This window comes from Talpa europaea, assembly GCF_964194135.1.
Source record: "Talpa europaea genome assembly, chromosome: 16".
Classification (NCBI taxonomy): domain Eukaryota; kingdom Metazoa; phylum Chordata; class Mammalia; order Eulipotyphla; family Talpidae; genus Talpa; species Talpa europaea.
This window is the reverse complement of record NC_140084.1, coordinates 14446384-14468455: the sequence shown is the minus strand read 5'-3', so window position 1 is coordinate 14468455 and position 22072 is coordinate 14446384. Positions and strand designations below refer to the sequence as shown.

The following is a 22072-nucleotide window of genomic DNA, read 5'->3' as shown; positions in this document are numbered from 1 at the left end:
CTCTGCTCCCTGTCCCACGGGGTGGAAAATCAGCTCCCCAAGGGCTCTAGGAGAGATCTCTGGCGCCACCTAGCGACTTGAAGCCAGCAGAGGCTCCTGAAGGAGCTAGTGGCCAGCTGGGGAGTTAGCCCACACCGGGCCCCTTCCGAACAAGTAGTCTGAGCCCACAGGGAGAGCAAGCACCCACAGCCGGGGCAGACCAGGCGCGCAGAAGAGTATGCCTGAGACCAGACGCGCAGGGAGTGTGTCCCACATCACCATTTTAGAACAGGGACATTTCTTCAGTAAAGACTACCTGCAGAAGGCTTCCTCAGGAGCCAGAGGTGAGCGGGGGAAGTTCGCCCACGCCAGACCCCCTCTGGCCTGCAGTCCAAGCCCAGAGGGGGAGCAGGAACCCACCGCCGGGGCAGACCAGGCGCACAGGGGAGTGTGTCCCCACATCGACATTTTAGAACAGGGACCTTTCTCCAGTAAAGACTGCTTGAAACTGACAGATGACTCCTGGAGGAACCAGAGGGGAACAGAGAAGCCCACCCAAGATGCCGGCCAGTCCCATCAACACAGTGTCCCAACGCATATGGCAAATTAGAAAACAGACAGTAGGGAGGAGAAGAACCACACGCAACCTAGCAACTCTCCAGAGAAAAAGCACACCACAAAAAGCAAACCAGCCCCCAGATTGCAACGACAATAACTTGGAAGAATTTCTGAGCCTTCCAGAAAGAGAATTTAAAATTGCCGTGATTAAAAAACTGACAGAAGTCATAAAGGAAAACAATGATAAGGGAAAAATAATCAACGATCAGAAGAATGCAATTGAGTCCCTAGAGAGGGAAAACAATGGTCAGAAGAAAGAAATTGAGTCCCTAAAGTGGGAAGTAAAAGAAATGCAGGAGATCAAAGAATTAATGGAAGAACTAAAGAATTCTGGGAAAAGCAATGAAAGCAGAATAGATGAAATGGAAGAACGAATAAGTAATCTTGAAGACACAGAAATAAAAAGAACCAAAACAGAAAAGGAAAGAGAAGTACGAAGGAAAAAGAACGAAGAAAGACTTCGGGAACTATCTGACTCCATGAGGAAAGGAAATATAAGAGTTATAGGAATACCAGAAGGAGAGGAGAGAGATGTAGGAACAGAGAAAATATTCAAAGAGATAATTGAAGAGAACTTCCCAAATGTGAAGAAGGAGCTGAAAATTGATATACAAGAAGCAAGAAGAACACCAAACTTCCACGACGAAAGGAAAAATACAGCAAGACACATAATAGTAAAGCTCCCAAGAATCCAGGACAAGGAAAAAATAATGAAGCTGGCAAGAGGGAAGAAACAGATAACATTCAAAGGAAAACCAATCATGCTGACATCAGACTTCTCCGAAGAAACACTACGGGCAAGGAGAGAGTGGAGGGACATAGTCAACAGACTCCAAGAAAACAGATGCCAACCAAGAATACTCTATCCCGCAAAGCTCTCCTTCCTCTTTGAAGAAAGAATATGGACCTTCCCAGACAAACAGAAACTCCGGAATTTCATTGCAACTAAACCCCCACTCCAAAAAATACTACAAGGAGTCCTAAAGCCAGAACCTCAGAGGGACGAATAACAATGAAAGAAGGCCAAAAAAAAAAAAAAGTTATTAAAAGAATAAATAAATAAAATCAAAGGAAAGACAAACACAATGGCAAATACAGATGTTAACATATCAATATTAACTCTAAATGTAAATGGACTAAACTTTTCAATAAAAAGACACAGAGTTGCAGCCTGGATTAAGAAACAAAACCCAACCTTTTGCTGTCTCCAGGAAACACATTTAGCTACAAAAGATAAAAATAGGCTCAAAGTTAAAGGATGGAAAACAATCCTACAAGCAAATGGACCAAAAAAGAAAGCAGGAACAGCTATACTTATATCAGATAAAACAGATTTCAAACTCAAAAAGATAAAAAGAGACCCCAATGGTCACTACATTATGATCAAGGGGACAATACTTCAAGAAGAAATAACACTCATTAACATATACTCACCAAACGAAGGAGCACCAAAATATATCAGGCAACTGTTGTCCGCTCTGAAAACAGAAATCAGAGAAAACACATACGTAGTGGGAGACTTCAACACACCACTATCAACAATGGATAGATCAACAAGACAAAAAATAAGTAAAGAAACCAAAGCTCTAAATAAGGACCTAGAGCAATTGGGCTTAACAGACATCTATAGAACACTAAACCCCAAAAAAACGGAGTACACATTTTTCTCAAGCGCACACGGATCATTCTCCAGGATCGATCACATACTGGGGCACAAGACAAACATCAACAGATACACCAAGATTGAAATCATATCAACCATCTTTTCTGACCATGAAGGCATCAAACTAGAAAGAAACCATAAAAAGAAGGCAAGGAACTTTCCTACCTCATGGAGATTAAAAACCAAACTACTGGAAGACCATTGGACTAATGAGGAGATCAAAGAAGAACTTAAAAAATTTTTTGAATTGAACGACAAGGAGGACACCAATATCCTAAATGTATTGGATGCAGCAAAAGCAGTAATAAGAGGAAAATATATAGCAATAGAAGCTCACATCAAGAAACAAGAAAGAACGCAAAGAAACAACCTAATCTCGAAGCTCAAAGATCTAGAAAAAGAACAACAAAAAACCCCAAAACCAGTAGAAGAAAAGAAATAATAAAAACCAAAGCAGAAATAAATGAAATTGAAACTAAAAAAACAATCCAAAAGATCAATGAAACCAAGAGCTGGTTCTTTGAAAAAATCAATAAAATAGACAAACCCCTAGCCAGGCTCACAAAGGAAAAAAGGAAGAAAGCACAAATAAACAGGATCATCAATGAAAGAGGAGAAATCACAACGCACACAGCAGAAATCAAAAGAATAATCAGTAACTACTATGAACAGTTATATGGAAACAAGTTTAACAATCTAGAGGAGATGGACAAATTCCTACAACTCTACAATCACCCAAAGCTAGATAAAGAAGAAATAGAACACCTAAACAGACCAATTACAATTAGCGAAATTGAAATGGTAATCAAAAACCTCCCCAAAAACAAAAGCCCAGGACCTGATGGATTTACAAATAAATTCTACCAAACATTCAGAGACGAATTAGTGCCAATCCTTCACAAACTCTTCCAAAAAATTGAGAAGGAAGGGACAATACCAAACACGTTTTATGAAGCCAACATTACACTAATACCAAAACCGAACAAGGACAACACAAAAAAGGAAAACTACAGGCCAATCTCCCTAATGAACACTGATGCAAAAATCCTCAATAAAATTTTAGCTATCAGAATCCAACAATGTATCCATAAGATAATTCACCACGACCAAGTAGGATTCATTCCAGGGACACAAGGATGGTTTAACATCCGAAAATCAATCAACGTTATCCAACACATCAACAAAAAGAAATATAAAAACCATATGATAATATCAATAGATGCTGAGAAAGCTTTCGACAAAGTGCAACACCCATTCATGATAAAAGCCCTTGAAATTCTTGGGATACAAGGAACATACCTCAACATCATAAAGGCCATCTATGACAAGCCAACAGCCAGTATCATTCTCAATGGTGAAAAGCTGAAAGCAATTCCATTAAGATCTGGAACAAGACAAGGATGTCCACTCTCACCACTGCTTTTCAATATAATACTGGAAGTCCTAGCCAGGGCAATAAGACAAGAGAAAGACATCCAAGGAATCCAAATAGGAAAAGAAGAAGTCAAACTATCACTATTTGCAGACGATATGATATTATACATAGAGAACCCCAAAAACTCCACAGAAAAGCTAATTCAACTCATCAATCAGTTCAGTAAAGTGGCAGGATACAAAATCAACACACAAAAGTCAGTAGCCTTCCTATACACAAACAATAAATCTGAAGAAGAAGAAATCAAAAAAACCATCCCTTTTGTTATTGAAACAAAAAAAATCAAATATTTGGGAATAAATCTAACAAAAGAGGTAAAGGACCTATACAAAGAAAACTATAAAACACTGTTAAAAGAAATAGAAGAAGACACAAAGAAATGGAGAGACATCCCCTGCTCATGGATTGGAAGAATAAACATTATTAAAATGGCCATCCTTCCAAAAGCAATATACAGATTCAATGCTATTCCAATCAAAATTTCAATGTCATTCTTCAAAGAAATAGAACAATTATTGATGAAATTCAATTGGAATCACAAAAAACCCCGAATAGCCAAAGCTCTCCTGAAAAAAAAAAGAAGGGAATGGAGGCATCACACTCCCAGACTTCAAACTATACTACAAAGCCATAATCATCAAAACTGCATGGTATTGGAACAAGAACAGACATACAGACCAATGGAATCGAATAGAAAATCCAGAAATAAACCCACAGATTTATGGTCAACTAATCTTTGACAAAGGAGCAAAGAATATGCATTGGAGCAAAGAAAGTTTGTTCAATAAATGGTGCTGGGAAAACTGGGTCGCTACATGCAAAAGAATGAAGCTTGACCACTACCTCACACCATACACAAAAATCAACTCAAAATGGATTAAAGAACTAGACATAAGACCTGAAACCATAAAATATATAGAAGGAAATATAGGCGAAACACTACGTGATTTGCACATCAAAGACATCTTTACAGACACATCACCCAAAGCAGTGATAGTGAAGGCAAAGATAAACAGCTGGGACTACATCAAATTAAAGAGCTTTTGCACAGCAAAAGAGACAATAACAAAAACAAAGAGAAACCCCACCAACTGGGAGAACATTTTTGCACCCAACACTAATGATAAAGGACTGATCACAAAAATCTGCAAAGAGCTGATGAGACTCAACAACAATAAAGAAAATAATCCAGTCAAAAAATGGGCAGAAGAGCTAAAAAGAAACTTCTCTGAAGAGGAAATGCAAATGGCCAACAGGCATATGAAAAAATGTTCAACATCACTTGTCATCAGGGAAATGCAAATCAAAACTACCATGAGATACCATCTTACACCAGTGAGAATGGCACATATTAAAAAAACTAGCAACAACAAATGTTGGCGAAGGTGTGGAGAAAAAGGAACTCTTCTGCACTGTTGGTGGGAGTGCAAACTGGTCCAACCACTGTGGAAAGCTGTGTGGAGATTTCTGGACCTACTAAACATAGAGCTTCCATATGATCCAGCAATTCCACTCCTAGGTATTTACCCAAAGGACACAGAAACATCAATTCCAAAGAACACCTGCACCCCTATGTTTATAGCAGCACTGTTTACAATAGCTAAGCTTTGGAAACAACCCAAATGCCCAAAAATAGATGACTGGATCAAGAAGATGTGGTACATATATACCATGGAATATTACTCAGCATTCAAAAAAGATAAACTCATGCAATTTGCAGCAACATGGATGGCGCTGGAAGGGATCATGCTCAGCGAAATAAGCCAGAAAGAAAAAGAAAAATACCGGATGGTCTCACTCATAGCAGGAATCTAGAAAACTTAAATAAGGGACCAGGAAAATGAATAACTATAAGAAAGTGAAAATCAAAATCAACAAAAAACTATGAACCAGAGACACTTTTAGGGGGGCGGGGGCGGGAGGGGAGGGTTGGGGTCAGAATGGGGGGGCTGCAATTGTATGGGGAATATAACAATAAAATTTATTAAAAAAAAAAAAAGAGACGTTTCTAAATAAATAAATAAATAAATAAATAAATCTCTTAATTGCCTCTTACCAAAGGGCAGCTTCTAGTTTTGCAGAGCTTCTTATGTGTACTATATTTCTTAAAAATAATCCTTAAAATATTAGGTATATTTTGGGGTTGCAGATTCTCCCCATCAATTGAAAGAACTTAGTAGATGCACAGAGGCAGAGAAATGTCCTGTTTGGAATGGTGTGAAGGAGGGAACAGATAAAGCTGCCAGACTCCACAGGGAGCAGATTATGCAGGGATTTGTGGACCAGGAAAAGGGATTTAGATTTGAGTTTCATACCAGAGTGCATGAAATGAATTGATTTATGTTGCACGAGGACTCTGGCTGATGCCAGGAGACCATATTGGAGAGAACAGGGGACTTGGGAGACCAAATACAAAGTGTCCAGATGAGAGATGAGAGTCTTTACCAGCACTGGCATGGCATTGGGCTTGATGCAGACGGATGGGTAACTGATAGATGCTCACTAGGGGGACCCGGCTGGGGCAGGGCTGGGCTAGGGAAGAGTGAGCTCTTCTGAGATATGGCTGGATGAATGATGGACTAGACTGCTGGGACTGTTAGGGGGAAAAGAGTTTTATTTATCCAGTTTTTTTCTCTTGCCTGGGGATTTTCTTTTCCCATGGTCTCCCTGCAGACATCAATGTGAACTGGTGTATTATCATATTGTGTGCTTCCTTTGCACATGCCAATGCTTAGGACAGGGCTATGCATCAAGTGCTCAGGGTGTGTTTGCTAAATGAAGGCAAGCATCAGTCTTTGTGTCCAGGCTCTAGATATCATGTCAGTGCTACAGCCAGTCTTTCAAAACTGTTAACTGGAATACAAGTTGTATCGATAGCTCGACAAAGTGTTTATTAGATTTTCAGAGTGAGGATTCAAATGCAGGCAAATTGAAAGTTTGACTGTTGGAACTGTCCCAACAGTCACAAATTGGAATTAAGTTTATATAGATAGAAACAGTGAGTCATTGACATTGAACATGCACTTATTCTTCGAGGGGGCGCTTCTGGTTTTAAGTTGTTTTGACCTAAATATATGTTAATATTATCTATGTGCAGAGAAAGGCAATGCTAGGGTTTAATCTTTTCCTTTCTAAAGAATGCACTGTGGAGCTGCGAAGCCTGGGTACCCATAGTTTAAGTCTCTTTTCAGCTCCCTGGTCAGTAGTGGGGATTGAGAAGATTGGTTTTAACCTCAGCCAGCAGATTTGCATAGCTGTGTCACAGACTGCAAGTCTATGCATATGGCTTTGCTCTCTGGTCAAAACAGAGAGCAAAGAGGTCAGACCAGAGAGCAAAGAGGGTTTCTCAGAGCATTTTGTTCATAAAAGGCAGCCCCTCTTGAAGTAGACAGAAAGGCAGAACCAAACCACACATGCCAGGACTTCTTTAAGGAATGAGAAGCTGAACCCTAACATAGGGTCAAAATATGGAGGTAGGCCCTCTGAGGCTACCCATCCACCCACACACAGGTCAGGTGAGGTGCCAAGTCCTCTGTGTACCCATGCTCACTTGCCCCACCCCAACACACCCTTAGCATTCTGTACCATCCTTGGATAGTTCTGTGTTCCCAGTGAGCCAACTGCTGTTTGGGTGTCCTCCAGCCAGTATAACATTTACCTAGCTACCTGGCATTGATTCTGGCACTTGCCATCCTCAGTCATGTAAATGACTGTTATTCAGAGTATACAAAGAGCTTCCACAGTGCTTGTTCTATCTCCCCTTGTATGGAGTCAGAGCAGGAAGAATTCTGCCCACTTTGCATATGGAGGAGTTGAGGCCTGAACTCTCACTGGTTCCCCAAGATTGCAATAACCATGGCTGTTTAAAAATATCTGATGCTGGGCCTCCCCTGGTGGTGCAGCGGTTGAGCGCTGGGCTGCGAAGCTGCCCGCAGCCTCTGCAGTGCCGGTTTGATCCCAGGCCACCAGCGAGGGTCCCACATGGCGCGACAGACCTCTCCTGCCGTGCCTGCTGCTCCCCTCAGCAGTATATTTAGTCAGTCTGCCTGTTCTGTTCCCTGCTCTGGCTCTGGTGAATTCTCTCACCCTCCCGCACTTCTGACAGTACCCACTGCTTGTATGAATAATAAATAAATCTTAAAAAAAATATCTGATGCTTCCATCACAAGGACAGAGATTCTGTTTCTGATGGACGGGATTCTGCCTAGGAGTGAGTGACTGTGTGTGTGCGTGCAAGATACCCAGGTTTGCTCAGCAAAGTTTAAGAATCCCAGCCCTGTATCAGTGTCTCTCAAACTATAATGGGTATGCAAATCTCCCAAGAATCTTAGTAAAATGCAAATTCTGATTCAGCTGGCCTGGGGTGAGACTTGAGTCTGCATTTCTAACAAACTACCAGGTGAGATGAAAGATGCTGACTCAAGCCACAGACCACCCTTTCTGTAGCAGGACCTGAGTGTCAGGAAAATTCTGGACCAGACACGGAGAAAGGAAAATACCAGATATGGTGAAACAAAGGCCAGGCATGATTGCAGCTGATCCAAAGGTCAGGTTTTGGGCCATGGAATTGAGAAGTGAATTTATATTCCATGGCCTTCCCCTGGCCCCCTCTGCCTTCTTGAGTTAGCAGACCTCTCTCTTCATCAGATAACCCAGGCCCCTCCTTGGAGATGAATGCTAATGCCCGGCCTTATTGGTGCTTTCACTTAGGAAATCAGCATGGAATATCTTTGTCTTGCTACCTACTTGGTGAACTTGAGGAGCACGTGAATGTTTTTATGTGCATCACCTCGTCCCAGGTTTTCTATGGTATCTACTATGTCCTGGTCATCTGCAGGATGACACCTGGATCAGACTTGAAGTCACACAAGCCATGGTCAGCGCTTAGATTAGTAGTTAAGGGAACTCTGAGCACCAACATTAGCTTCTGTTGTCTCATCTGTAAAATGGGAGTAAGGATAGTTGCACCTTCCAGTGATGTAGATGCAATAAGATGATGCATGTCAAGCATTTAGCCCTGAGCCTGCTCCCAGGAAGCCACTGACATAGAAGCATTTAAGGTTTTCTTTTTGTTTGGCTTTTTAGTCAGGGCTAATACGGACACGAAAAAATGAATTCCTCATCTCACCGTTACCTCAGCTCCTGGCTCAGGAACACAACTATAGCACCCCTGCCGGCCATCACCCTCATGTTCTCTACAAAAGGACAGCTGAGGAGAAGGTCCAGCGTTGCCATGGCTACCCAGGCTCCAGCCAGAATTATCCTGCTCACCCCCCAAGACCCACTCCCCACACACCTGGGAATCCAGAAGGAGAGCATCCCCACCGAAGATTGCCCAAGCAGCATTTTTGTGGACGACGCAAGAAATGTATGTAAGGAAACCTTTTCTTGTTCTGTTCTCAGTGGGCCCTCGTCAGATTCTCCTGAGTGTCTGTGGATGTGCTGACTTTGCTAGTTACGATGGGGCTACCCTAGGCACCCCCAGATATGAGTCTTGGGGATGGACCAATCTACCAGGCAAAACTAGGCGATCCCTTCTTCTAGGTTAAATTAGGGAAGATTTTGATTTTTTTTTTCTCTTTTTGCATCTCTAACTTACTAGTCCCAATAGATCTTGGTCTCTGTGTCCTGAGGTTTCCATTGAAAAAAAATCAGAGTTGACTCCCTTGGGGGAGATGGGTGTTCCTTTGAGGACATGAAGGAAAGACACCCCCAGAAGTGAGGACATTGGCACCTGAGTAGAGGTGGCAGTGGAGCCCAGTCAGACCCTTGGGTGTCACTGGTGACCCGGGTAAACTTTCTGCCTTTTCTAGAACAGCAATGTCCAGCAGAAATGTTAATGCTGGTCCCACATGTAAACTCACATTCTCTAATAGCCACCGTAGAAATTGTTTTTAAAAAGGTGAATTATTATTAACACAGTATTTAACCCAATGTACACAAAATCTCTCAACATGTAATCAAGACCACCAATTTGTCAATGAGGTATTTTAGATTCTTCTCTTCCTGTTAACTTTTGGAAAGTCAGTATTTATTTTACACTGGAAGCACAATCTCAGCTCAGCTGATAGGGTCTCCTCAGAAATACTTCACCTGTATTTCAGTATCATAAAATTGAAAGTTGAAAAAGTAGACTAACCTATTCAAGTTGTCCCAGATCTATGTAGGTTATGTTTTTCTAAGCATCTGCTGGATCAAGTATTGCTTTTTAATTTTAAGTTAATGAAAAATAAAATGTTAAGACTCATTCCCCAGTGGTACCAGCCACCTTTTAGGTGGGGTGGCCATGAATAGCAGGTGAGTGCTTCTTGGACTGAGTGACAGGTGATGGCTCCACCGAAGGTCAAGGGGAACTGGTGCCACTAAGGTGTTGGTTGGGAGCAAGAAGGGAAGACAGCTCTTTTGCCATGTTAACTGATTTTTGAATTTTGGGGGTGAGTGAAATTCCCTCTGAATGACCTCTGTTCTATAATAGATGCATCTATAATAATAGTGGTATAAGTGACAGCAGTGATATTCACAGTGGCATTGATATGTATATGGCAGGAAGCAACAAAGTTAATATGATTGGCTGCAGTGCTCTTTTCGTTGATGAGCAAAGTGAGTCTCAGAATCAGGCCAGAGGTGTAGGGGGTGAGAGGATTCACCAGAGATAGAGCGGGGAACAAAACAGGCAGATCTAATGAAATACCCCGCTGAGGGGAACAGTGGGCGAGTCAGGAGAGGTCTGCTGAGCCACGTGTGTCACCTCCCTGGCCGGGGATTGAACTGGTGCTGCAGTGGCTGTGGATAGCTTCATAGTGCTGCGACTTAACCCCTTTTCTGTATTAGTAGTACCCGTGTTAGTACACAGTTACTGTCCAGAGCTTTCCAAATGCCCCTTTCCTTCCCAGCTTACCTTTGACCAGTGCTATCCATTAACCAAAAAGTGCATGCCTTGCCCAACAACCACTTCCAAGTTGAAAGGCTATGGCCAGTATCCCTTCTGTTAAGGTGGTCCCATATCTTTCCAATTATAAAGTATTTCATATTGTTTTTATATCACCCATGATGCTGCTGTTTCGCTCATAGCTAAGTCAATAATTCTTAGCGACCATTTATTATATGCAACATTAAGGATTATTTTGATCAGACATTCTATAGGGTCTAAGCCATGTTGTAAAGGAGATTAATTTTATTTAGAAAGTAATAGATAATGTTGTCATGAATTTAGATGCAAATAATGTCTATTTATGCAGTTTTTTAGCAAAAAATAAATGAACATTTTCTGCCTTTAAAAGCTCATGACTCACCCAACAAAATGGATTCTTCCTGACCTGATTTACCAATTAGCATTGTAGCTTGTTTTGTTTTACTCTTCAGAGAATTCCTGAGGTGTTGAATCCATCCATCCATCCATCCATCCATCCATCCATCCATCCATCCAAACTTGTACTGTATGAATCTTTCTCAACTTCATACTAGTTGCAAAGCCCTAGGACAGGCACAGTGGCTTCCCTTATCAGTAGATCAGTGAGAGGTGGTTCTGTCATTTTTTTCTCCCCTTATTTAGATGTCTGAACTATTTTCTTAGATGTTGACTACTGATCTCCCTTCCAAATGCTCTTGTGCTCATTGTAGATGCCCCCAAGCCTCCCACACGGGACACCTATCTAAGGTTTGATGAATACGGGAGCACAGGGCGGCCTAGAAGATCAGCTGCAAAGTCACAAAAGGGCCTAAACGTGGAAACCCTTGTGGTGGCAGACAAGAAAATGGTGGACAAGCATGGCAAGGGGAATGTCACAACGTACATCCTCACTGTCATGAACATGGTAAGGGCGTTTGTCAGCACTCACACCCTTCTGGCTCTCCAAAATAGCTGGGAATCTTAGAATTCTTTGGGATAGGCTTAGTAGCACATGGATCTATTCAAATTTATTGAAGAAAAAAAGTGCTGTGTTTTGAAGAACTACTTCATAGGTTACATATGTGGTAAAATTGAAGCCTGTGTACTTGTAAATATGTCTGTTGGGACCATCCCCACTCCCAAACCCCCAAGTTTTGGAATTTTAAAATTTTTGTTTATTTCCATTTTCCCAACAGGTTTCCAGCCTATTTAAAGACAGCACCATTGGAAGTGATATTAACATCATCGTGGTGAGCCTCATTCTTCTGGAACAAGAACCTGTAAGTGGCAAACTTCATTTAGTCTTTCATTCATCCTGCCTGTTTTATTATTCAAGTAATAAAACTTGTTGTATTTATCCTGTTTTATTATTCAAGTAATAAAACCTCACAAAATAATTATATATAAATATCTATAATCTACATGTCATGTGTATATGTATAGCATAATTATGCATGTATGCAATGATGCATAAATTATGATTAAGTATGCATATATAAATAAATATAAAATAGGAATATTACATTAATATAAAAATATAAGTAAGGTACCTTTGATAATAGATTAAAGGGATAGTTGGATTTTGCAAGTTGGATATGCTGGGTGATTGCAGGAAGATATAAAAGGATGTTTTGAAAATATTCTTAAAATAAGTTATCAGAAAATTCTTTCAATAGACCTGCTTACTCCCTGGTAACAACTTAAGCTCTGTTGAGAATAAGCAAGGAATATTTGACTGCCTTTGAATTGATTACAGTGAGGTGCAAGGTACAGGCATGAAGCAAATTATAAAACCAGACGATAAAATAAAGTGAAAAATGGCATGGTGCTCATTGCTTTGTACCTATTTTCATGTTAAAACTGTCTGTGAGATGGGAATTACCAAAGAAGCAAACCATTTTTATCAACCCCTTGGGGCTTTTTCTTTCTATGTATAACCCTGATGATATACAAAGCAGGGAGTCAGCGGTAAGACAAAATTCAATCCGGTTGTCCAGGTGTGTTGAGTTACAGAGGTTAACAACTTGTCACATTATTCTTAGAAGTTTAGCAAGTCTAGGAGACACTATAGTTTTCAGCTACATTTATACTTATCCCAAGGACACTGATGCCAGGGGCATCCTAATTCACTGATAACTAAAGATCTGATCTCAAAGCCCTCAAAGTCAAGTCAGTAGTTCAAAGCAAACATTTTGAAAAAATGGTCATTTTAAAGGGTAGGCCCTATCTAACCCTTTTGGATCTTGTAACTATTGAATTATTCATACACTCAGTGAACTTTTGATGGATTGATTATAACCCATGAGGTGCCAAACCCTTTGCTGGGAAATTTGACTTGGGATAAAGAATCTGCAATCACTACCTTCCTCCCAGTCTGTTGAAGACACCATTGAACATTATTACCATTTTTTTTTAATTAGTGGTGTTCTGGAAGTTGTAACAGGTTCATAAAGATGGCACCAACATGAGATAACAAAGGTGTTGTAATGCATGTCAGGTTATCTGTTGTAAAGGTATAAGTGGTCGTAACTACACGACTGAAACTATAATCGCTTTAAATATTGTGAGCATTTACCCAAAATAGCTTTTCTTTTTAACCAGTCATCTCCAACCTTAGCTCACATGTTTTCTTCTACCTGCCTTTTCCCTAGAAACATGATATTTTCTGTGTTTGCCTGTACAAACGGAATGACTCATTGTTCTGTATTTGCCTATACAAACGGAATGACTCAATGTTCTGTGTTTTCCTGTACAAATGGAATGACTCGATGTTCTCCTCTCTGTGACATATTCACTCTCTGATTTGTGTGGGTTTCCTATAGGGTGGATTATTGATCAACCATCATGCAGACCAGTCTCTGAACAGCTTTTGCCAGTGGCAGTCTGCTCTCATTGGAAAAAATGGCAAGAGGCACGACCATGCCATCTTACTCACAGGATTCGATATTTGTTCCTGGAAGAATGAGCCATGTGACACATTAGGTACAGTATGAGCCAATGCTTCATGTACACCCATATTAGCTGGAAACTTCCTGTTGGGTGGATGTCCCTGATGATCCTTAATAAAGAGACATAATGATTAAATGGTGGCATATCCTCATTGTGTCCTCTGGTGAATATACATTCTTGAACAGAATTCAGTGTGAAAAAGGGAACCAATTTACTTTATGCTTTTTGGGTTTTGTTCATTAACTCTACTTATGATTGTTGAGGACAATGGTCACTAGATGAGCTGTGGGTTATTCCCTGTACAACCTGTACAATCAGGTGGCTGAAGAGAAGGTAATTGGTCTACCTGGCACTTCACAGTGTCCCTAGGTCACAGTGCCTCCTTTGGAATGTTCCTTCACCTTTAAAGGACTCAGCTCTTTCATATTTGTACAAGACAGTGAATAAAGACTTTATTATTCGCATCAATTTTCTATTTTCTGGCATATTCCATGGCATAGAATAGGATGATGAGTTGATGAGGACCCAGAGTGGGAGTGTTGAGGAGGTGGTGGTGATGATGGTGGCACCCATAACCTGTGCCTGTACATTGAGTTCCCACCTGATCTCATGATGATGAGGTGGGTACAATCAGTTCACAGCATGTGTTTCGTAATAACTGAGTGCATTGCCTTGTTGATTGTCTTAGAAGGCCCAAAACTGGAAGAAAGATAGTCAGCAACATAATGTAAACTTAGAATAGAATTGAGGACTAGCTGGGATGATTTTAAAGCTGTTCAGTGAATAAAATAGATGAGCAGGAGCATTTATCACATTACAGTGAAAAGGAGAAAAATGAACTGATTCTCCTCATATTGTTCAAGCATTTCCATGTTCTTTGCTTTAGAGAAAGACCGGGATGTGTTTTTCCCTTGACACATTTTGTATTGACTTACATATCATTTTAGCAGTTGCTCTGACCTATATGATAAAGTTAGGACATAGAAATGCCCTGTGACTTTTATCTTCTATATAAAATGGGAATTACAGACTTCGTAGGGTTGTTAGGAGAATCCATTGATGACAGTTTCTTTAGAAAGCAAGAAAATACTCCGTACTACATCTAGCTACATGGTCAGGACAGAGAACAAATACTTTCAGCATTTTCCTGCAGATAGTTAAATGGATTAATCCATTAAATTAAAACCTTACAGAACATTTTGAGGATGGAAGAACTAATCAAGTTTCTGTGTGTGTTCCTTTTGGACTAACATTTGAAGTTGCTCTTGCCATAGGATTTGCCCCCATCAGTGGGATGTGCAGTAAGTACAGGAGTTGTACCATCAATGAGGATACGGGACTTGGCTTGGCCTTTACCATTGCTCATGAGTCAGGACACAAGTAAGTGACCTCTTGGGACTCATTGCTTTATTGAGTTGGATGGTTGAAAACTGGTTGGATGGTTCATTGACATTTGTCTGATGATTATCATGGTCAGTTATTATGAAGTAGGATGCAGGTAGAGTAAAAAGGATCAGTCCTATGTTGGAACTTGGAATAGTGTCTAACTATAAGAAGGATTCAATGAAGGCCATTCATCATAAATGTTGCTCTCTTGGAGCAAAAATATTCTAAATTTTTTATTATTTATTTTACTTTATTTTTATATATTTTCTATTTTTATAGTTTTTTTTTTAATATCACACAGTATTACATTGTGTTCATAGATGAATAGCAATAATCTAATGTATCCTCTTGTGTTTTAGGCATTTGCCTATTTTCTTAATGTTTTGCTGCAGTGAAGATATCTTTAGTTCATTATACTAAAGAAATAATCATTGAGAATGTAACTCCCCAGAATACAATGGCATGCTAACTATTTAAAAACTTTTGATACATATACTAGATATTCTTTTAGTGGGTATTGTTGGCATTTACTTAATATTCTTTTTTTTTTTTTTTTTTGTGCGACCCTCGCCCGTGGCCGGGGATCGAACTGGCGCTGCAGAGGCTGCGGGCAGCCTCGCAACCTAGCGCTCAACCACTGTGCCACCAGGGGAGGCCCTCACTTAATATTCTTTTAATTGAAGTTAGTAAAACTTTTTGTGAAGATAGAATTAGAAATGAGGAATGAGCACTCTAATGAATTCATTTTATCAAGTATATATTTTGGTAAGGAGACAGTTCTACAGAGATTTCTCAAAACATTTTGGGGGGGTGGGGAGAGGAGGGATAGGGGTCAAAATAAGGGGGGTACAATTGTATGGGGAATATAACCAAGATGAAAATGCATACATTGTGCAAAAATGAAAAATGATGTAAGAAATATAAATATATATATATATATAAACAACATTATTTGAGCAATAGCATCTGCGTTGGGATAACCACATTATTTTATTTATTTTTATTTATTTATGCATATAAGAATTGGGTGTAAGCTAGAAGTATGGGGGGGTATAGGACTTACCAGCGACAGAGTGGGGAGCAGAACTGGCAGATCTACTGAAATACACTGCTGAAGGGAGCAGCAGGCCAGATAGGAGAGGTCTGCTGGGCCATGTGGGTTTGCTCCTTGGCTGGGAATCGTACTCATGCCGCAGTGGCTGGTGATAACTTGATAGCACTGAAACAAACCCCTATGCCACCAGAGAGGCCCAAATTTTACAGGGGAGTACTCTGTGTTTAGGAGTATGTGTGTGAGTTTTTCAACGTTTATATTGCATTTTGAAGGATGCAACTTCTGAGTTAAAAATGAAAGCAGAATAATCTATTCCATAGCCATTTAATTTATACTTTGATATTTTGGTGTTAATGTCTCTTATGAACTACATGTATTATCTTTCAGAAATTTGACCTTGACTATGACTGTTTCCCAACAGTTTCCAAGCATTTTACACATACATATATCTCTCTTAGCAAGATATGAATGAACCAGTTTCACTGTGAGTGGAGGTGCAAACATCCCCATTAGGCACAGAGTTCCTTTTCATAGAGCAGGAATTAAAATACCTGTGAATGCCAGACATACATCTACATGTGTCTCACCAGTATGAAGTTTGAAATGACAGGTCTCTATTTCCAAAACACTGACCGTTAAAAATTGAGACATCACTGCTTATGAGTTGAAGCCAACATCAAAATCCAACATTTTAGGTCAGAAAAAAACAAAGAAACTTCAGGTGGGGTGGGTCCGGAAGAGTCAGAAGTAGGGGGAAGAACACATAATAAATGAGATACACACTCAAGTTCTGGGTCACATGTCCTTAGAGACTTAATTTTTTTTTAAAGATTTATTTATTCATTTGCACAAGAACCGGGGTACAGGCCAGATGCGTGGGAGGGTGAGGATTCATCAGAGACAGAGCAGGGAATAGAACAGGCAGACTGATAAAATACACTGCTGAGGGGAGCAGCGGGTGAGACAGGAGAGACAGGAGAGATCTGCCGTGCCATGTGGGACCCTCGCCCGCCGGCTAGGATTGAACCAGCACTGCAGAGGCTGCAGACAGCTTCACAGCACGGCGCTGCCTGCGCCACCAGGGGAGGCCCCGAGACTTAAATTTTGAAAGAGACAAGTCATGAGATTTTGATATGATTTTTGATGTGTGCTAAAGAAAATTCATTTTGTCTTATAAATGACTGTTAAATCAAAAAAGTAAAAAATTTAAAGTTTGAAGTTGAGTTCAAAAACTTGGTTTTCCTATTTTCATAAAACTCCAGTGAAGTATTGATATAATTACTGTTTCCTCTCTGCCTACTGGCTTCAGTCTCTCTGACTCCAATCCCATTCCTGGGATTCTTATTCTTCTCATACTTCACGCATAAGTTTCCTTCACAAATACATTGGCTTTCACAAATACATTTGGAAAGTTGTCCCCAAACACACCTCCTCTGGTTTGCTACAAAGAAGAACAAAGATGCTCTGAGAAAATGTGTTCCCTGATCATATAATGAGGTCAGTAAATACCAGCTTGAATATGTCACACCTAAATATGGGGTGATCACTTATAGGAGCTCAGTACACAGCCATCCTAGTACTACTTGCCTGATAAATTGGAAGGAATGTTGGAAAACTGACTAGATTATAGACATGGGCCTCAGCAGAATTGTATCTACAGTTATGACATACTTATTTAGTATAACCTACCTTCAAAGCATAGCTGTACTAACAAATAACAGTATGTTTATTTACATAGGAATCATAGCTGCCTCATAAAAATATATCCTTTGGAGGCAAATTTTACACTTTCAAATCATAGGTTAAGAATGATTGAAATTAACACTAAAATTGATGTCTCCCCAGCCTTATCTTCCTAGAAAACCCACAAAAGAGTTGCATGTGCTGACTTTTTATTTTTATTTTTTCAATTTTTTCACTGAGGTAACATTGGCTTACATTATTGTTGGTATGTTGGATGTATAGGATTCCCCCTCCCTCACGTATGCTGAATTTTTTAGAGATGATCAAAGAAGCTTATTCTGCCACCCCCTACCATTTTAATATAGCCTGAGGTAAGCTGTGTCTCATAGTATACATGTCACACACATTAATGTTACATTTATTCTACCTCTCTAAGGAGATTTAGGAATCATTTAGGTATTGATATGCATGATTTCTAGCAGTAAACCGCTTGAATTATTTGTAATCCATAATTGCTAGAACCTTCTGTGGTAAAATGGACAAATCAAAGTTTTCTCATATAATATATACCGAAAAGAAGTCCTTTATATGCCTTCAGTAGATGAGTCCAACCATTACTTGTTAAAAATGTTCATGATTATGGGGGGGTTAAATTATAATCAGAGTTTATGATTTCAGCTAGTAAATTGATCTTCATTAAAGGGTTTTTCTGTTACACTAGCGTTATGAATGAACAGTTCATAAAAACTTATAATAATCATCTTCTCTCTATACCTCCCTCCCACTCCCTCTGAACTTCCTTACCACACATCCATGATTGGTGAAAAGAATTTCCCAAATTGAAATAAAAGAATTTAACTCTCTCGTCACTTTTAACTCAGAAATCTTGACCAAAGTTATATAACCCAAAATATGTACCAGGTACCCCATGGCTTGAGCTGAAGGCCAAGACATATTACAAAACTCTGAGAATTCTTAAAAATTTTCCAGTTGAGGGCCTCCCTGGTGGCGCAACAGGTTAAGTCTCAGCACTATGAAGCGATCAGCAGCCACTGCAGCTCAAGTTAGATCCCTGGCCAGGGAGCTAACCCACATGTGATGCAGCAGACCTCTCCTGTCTTGCCCGCTGCTCCTCTCAGCAGTGTATTTTAGTCAATCTGCCTGTTCTTCTCCCCACTTTGTCTCTGGTAAATCCTCTCACCCCCTGTACCTCTGGCTTGTACCCCAGTTCTTATATGCATAAATAAATAGAAATTTAAAACCTTAAAAATTTCCATAAGTACCTCTCACTTGGATTCATTGGTTCTCAATGCATCTTTTTCTTCCTCTCGTGATAATTTGGAAATTGGGTTCACACAAGGCATTTTTATTCTCTTCATTTTGGTTCAGCTTTGGCATGATTCATGATGGAGAAGGCAACCCCTGTCGAAAGGCTGAAGGCAACATCATGTCTCCCACGTTGATGGGGAACAACGGGGTGTTTTCATGGTCTTCCTGCAGTCGACAGTATCTCAAGAAATTCCTTAGGTAAGATAGGGCCAAGCCAAAAACATTCCTGTTTAAATTGGTGATGGAGAACAGGTTATATAGGTGGGAAAACAATGGAAAAATCTCTTGACACCTCAATGAACACAAAGACTGACAAATTCCAATGATGATGAGGACGTCGTTGTTGTTGATGAAAAATGGAATTAAGACCTAACACTGTGCTAGACACTCTTCACATATTGCCTTATTCCATCCTCAGAGCAATCTTATTATTCTAGATTTGAGGAATTTGGTGAATTGTGTTGCATTAAAGCCACGGAGCTACTGAGTTGCAAACCTGTTACACAGTCCAATTAAGTATCTGCAGGGAAATTATTCTACCTTACGCTCCAAAGCTTGCTTCCTCCTGATTTCTTTCAATAACCTTATTCATATTTTGGCTGTAAAGGTTATTTGAGGTAAAGTACCTTTCACCTCTGCCCTGTTATCTGCATGACTTTCTACTCCATGAAGACAGGTTGATGTTGTACCTTAAGTGCTCCACCTAATGCTAATACAGGAATTAATTTGTTGAATATTGTTGAATGTGACCTTAGGGAAAGTTTTCAGATATGTGACCTTTCCCATCTCTTAGCAGACCCTACCAAATCAATGGCCATGCCTGTGGGACCATGGGAAACGCTTTGTGGCTGGGGCAGTTCCATCCTTCTAGCCAGCACAGGGCTCACCCTTTTTTAACAAATAGGCATTTTCATTTTAGGCATGTGCTTATTTCTTTTTTTAAAAAAAGTTTTATTTGTTTATTATTTATAAAAGCACTGGGTACAGTCAGAAGCTCTGGAGGGTGAGAGAATTCACCAGAGCCAGAGCGGGGAGCAGAATAGGCAGATTGACAAAGTACACTGCTGAGGGGAGCAGCAGGCACGGCAGGAGAGGTCTGTGTGCCATGTGGGACCCTCACGGTGACCGGGGATCAAACTGGTGCTGCAGAAGCTGCAAACAGCTTCCTAGCCCAGCACTTAACTACTGTGCCACCAGGGAGGCCCTAGGCATGTGCTTATTTCTCTAGTCATGTTGTATTTCCCTTGGGATGAATGCATTCAAGGGTCAGTTGTTTGAAGTGGGAAGAACACAGAAGAAACAGGAATTAATAAGGCTATATTGTCCCCACAGCACTCCTCAGGCTGGGTGTCTGGTGGACGAGCCCAAGCAAACAGGACGATATAAATATCCAGACAAACTACCAGGACAGATTTATGATGCGGACACCCAGTGCAAGTGGCAATTTGGAGCAAAAGCCAAGTTATGCAGCCTTGGTTTTGTGAAGGTATGTTGGCTTGTGATTTCAAAGTTACGTTAAGATTCAGTGGTTGTCTGTATACCTAACAGTAGTATAAACATTTGGTTTGCGAAGGCCAAGGGTCAGTGTCTGGGTTATCTCTAAATGTCAGTTGTTTGGCATGATAATTAAGTGGCAATTTTGCTGTCAATGAATTCTCAGGCTTTATCCCCCATGGGCCAGGCCAGGTTAAAATACTTTGGACTCTGCATCTTTGCAAGAAAATTCCTCCTCTGTAGACAAAGATTCTCACAAGTAGTAAATCTGGGCGCAAATAGCTTTTCACTAGTGCTTGTCAATGTTTTTGTTATGGCTGAGTTCTTATGCCCTTTTGATGTCATACTTTTAAAATCACCATCACCTCAAAATACATCCATGTATGCCTTTCACAGTATGTGAGCACTGTTGCCAGTAGCCAACTTTTTAATGTGGTGATGCAAGGTGTAACTTGAGTGATCTCAGTAAGATTTTGCATCAAATATTTCATTCAGTAGTGTGAGAAAGATAGATGGGAAAAAGCAAAAGTCCAGAGTGTGGAAAGAAGAGGCAGCATCATAGTCAATCACTGTATCTCACCATCATTAAAAAACAGAATCGTTTTAAAGTCATGTAGTCCTAGTGTTCGAAGCGAAACATGGAGATCCCAAGTATCTGCATCTTGAAACCAATGGTTTATTGAATCTCTTTCCATCTCTGTTCCTACTCTTCCTTTTTCTCTTCCTTTTTCTCCACCTCCACTACCCCCTTTATGACCATAACCACCATCTTTATCAACAGGACCACCTCCACCATCACCTCCACATCACCAACACTACTGGCTCTACCACAACCATCATCATCCCTCTTCTCTCACCACCCACCATCACCTCCAGTAGTGGCTAAGTGAGCCTCTGCTCTCCATAAGGCATTCTACTTAGAGACTCCTTATATTTTTCTTCAGTCTTCACAAACACCCTTTGAACTGTGAACTATCACCATGTTTTACCCGGAGCCCAGAGAATGTATGCATTTATTCCCAATTCACAAAACTTTTGAACAGTGGAATCTAAACACAGCATATCACTCAACACCAGCATTCAGCTCCTTCTCTCCATTAGTTAATATCAGCATCAACTAAACTCCTGTCATCAGGATTAACTAACATTCAGTCATTAACAATTCCCTTCATTGTTTGTGCTATATCTCTGTATTATTGTTGCTTTTCTATATTTTAACTCACTTTAAAAAAGTAACTCCAGTTCTGAGAAATAATAACCAACAAATCACAGCTTTGATAGGGGATTACATATGTTTCTCCTATATATTTTTTTTTAATATCTCTCTCCCTCTCGCTCTCTCTATATATTACATCATTTTTTATTTTTGTACAGTTTGCTTTCTCCTCTCAGGTGTTATGCCCATAAAATTCCTACCACCAAGTCATCTGTGCACCATCACCATAGTCTCTTGTGCTCTTCCTGCCCCTATATAATCCCTCTCCCTGCTCTTACCCTCCTGAATGTCTCTGATTTATAGTTGCCTGCTAGTTTTGTCCTTTCCCCCCACCCCCGATCCCTTATTTGGTTCCCCTATATTCTTCCTGTAAGTGA

At 40.2% G+C, this 22072-nt stretch overlaps 1 protein-coding gene across 3 annotated transcripts in view; it reads left to right on the top strand.

Annotated features, from left to right (window-relative positions):
* ADAMTS18 (ADAM metallopeptidase with thrombospondin type 1 motif 18) overlaps positions 1-22072 on the top strand; it is a gene marked incomplete at both ends in the record, with an annotated part of 145892 nt that overhangs the window by 65218 nt on the left and 58602 nt on the right. For 2 of the 3 annotated variants that reach the window (XM_084257233.1, XM_084257232.1), the window contains 7 exons: positions 8781-9063; positions 11316-11509; positions 11781-11864; positions 13407-13566; positions 14808-14913; positions 19046-19183; positions 20318-20471. In XM_084257233.1, the coding sequence (XP_084113359.1) occupies positions 8781-9063; positions 11316-11509; positions 11781-11864; positions 13407-13566; positions 14808-14913; positions 19046-19183; positions 20318-20471 (1119 nt within the window). Of the gene's footprint in view, positions 1-8780; positions 9068-11315; positions 11510-11780; positions 11865-13406; positions 13567-14807; positions 14914-19045; positions 19184-20317; positions 20472-22072 lie in introns of those variants that run through there. The other variant, XM_084257234.1, reaches the window with a different exon arrangement.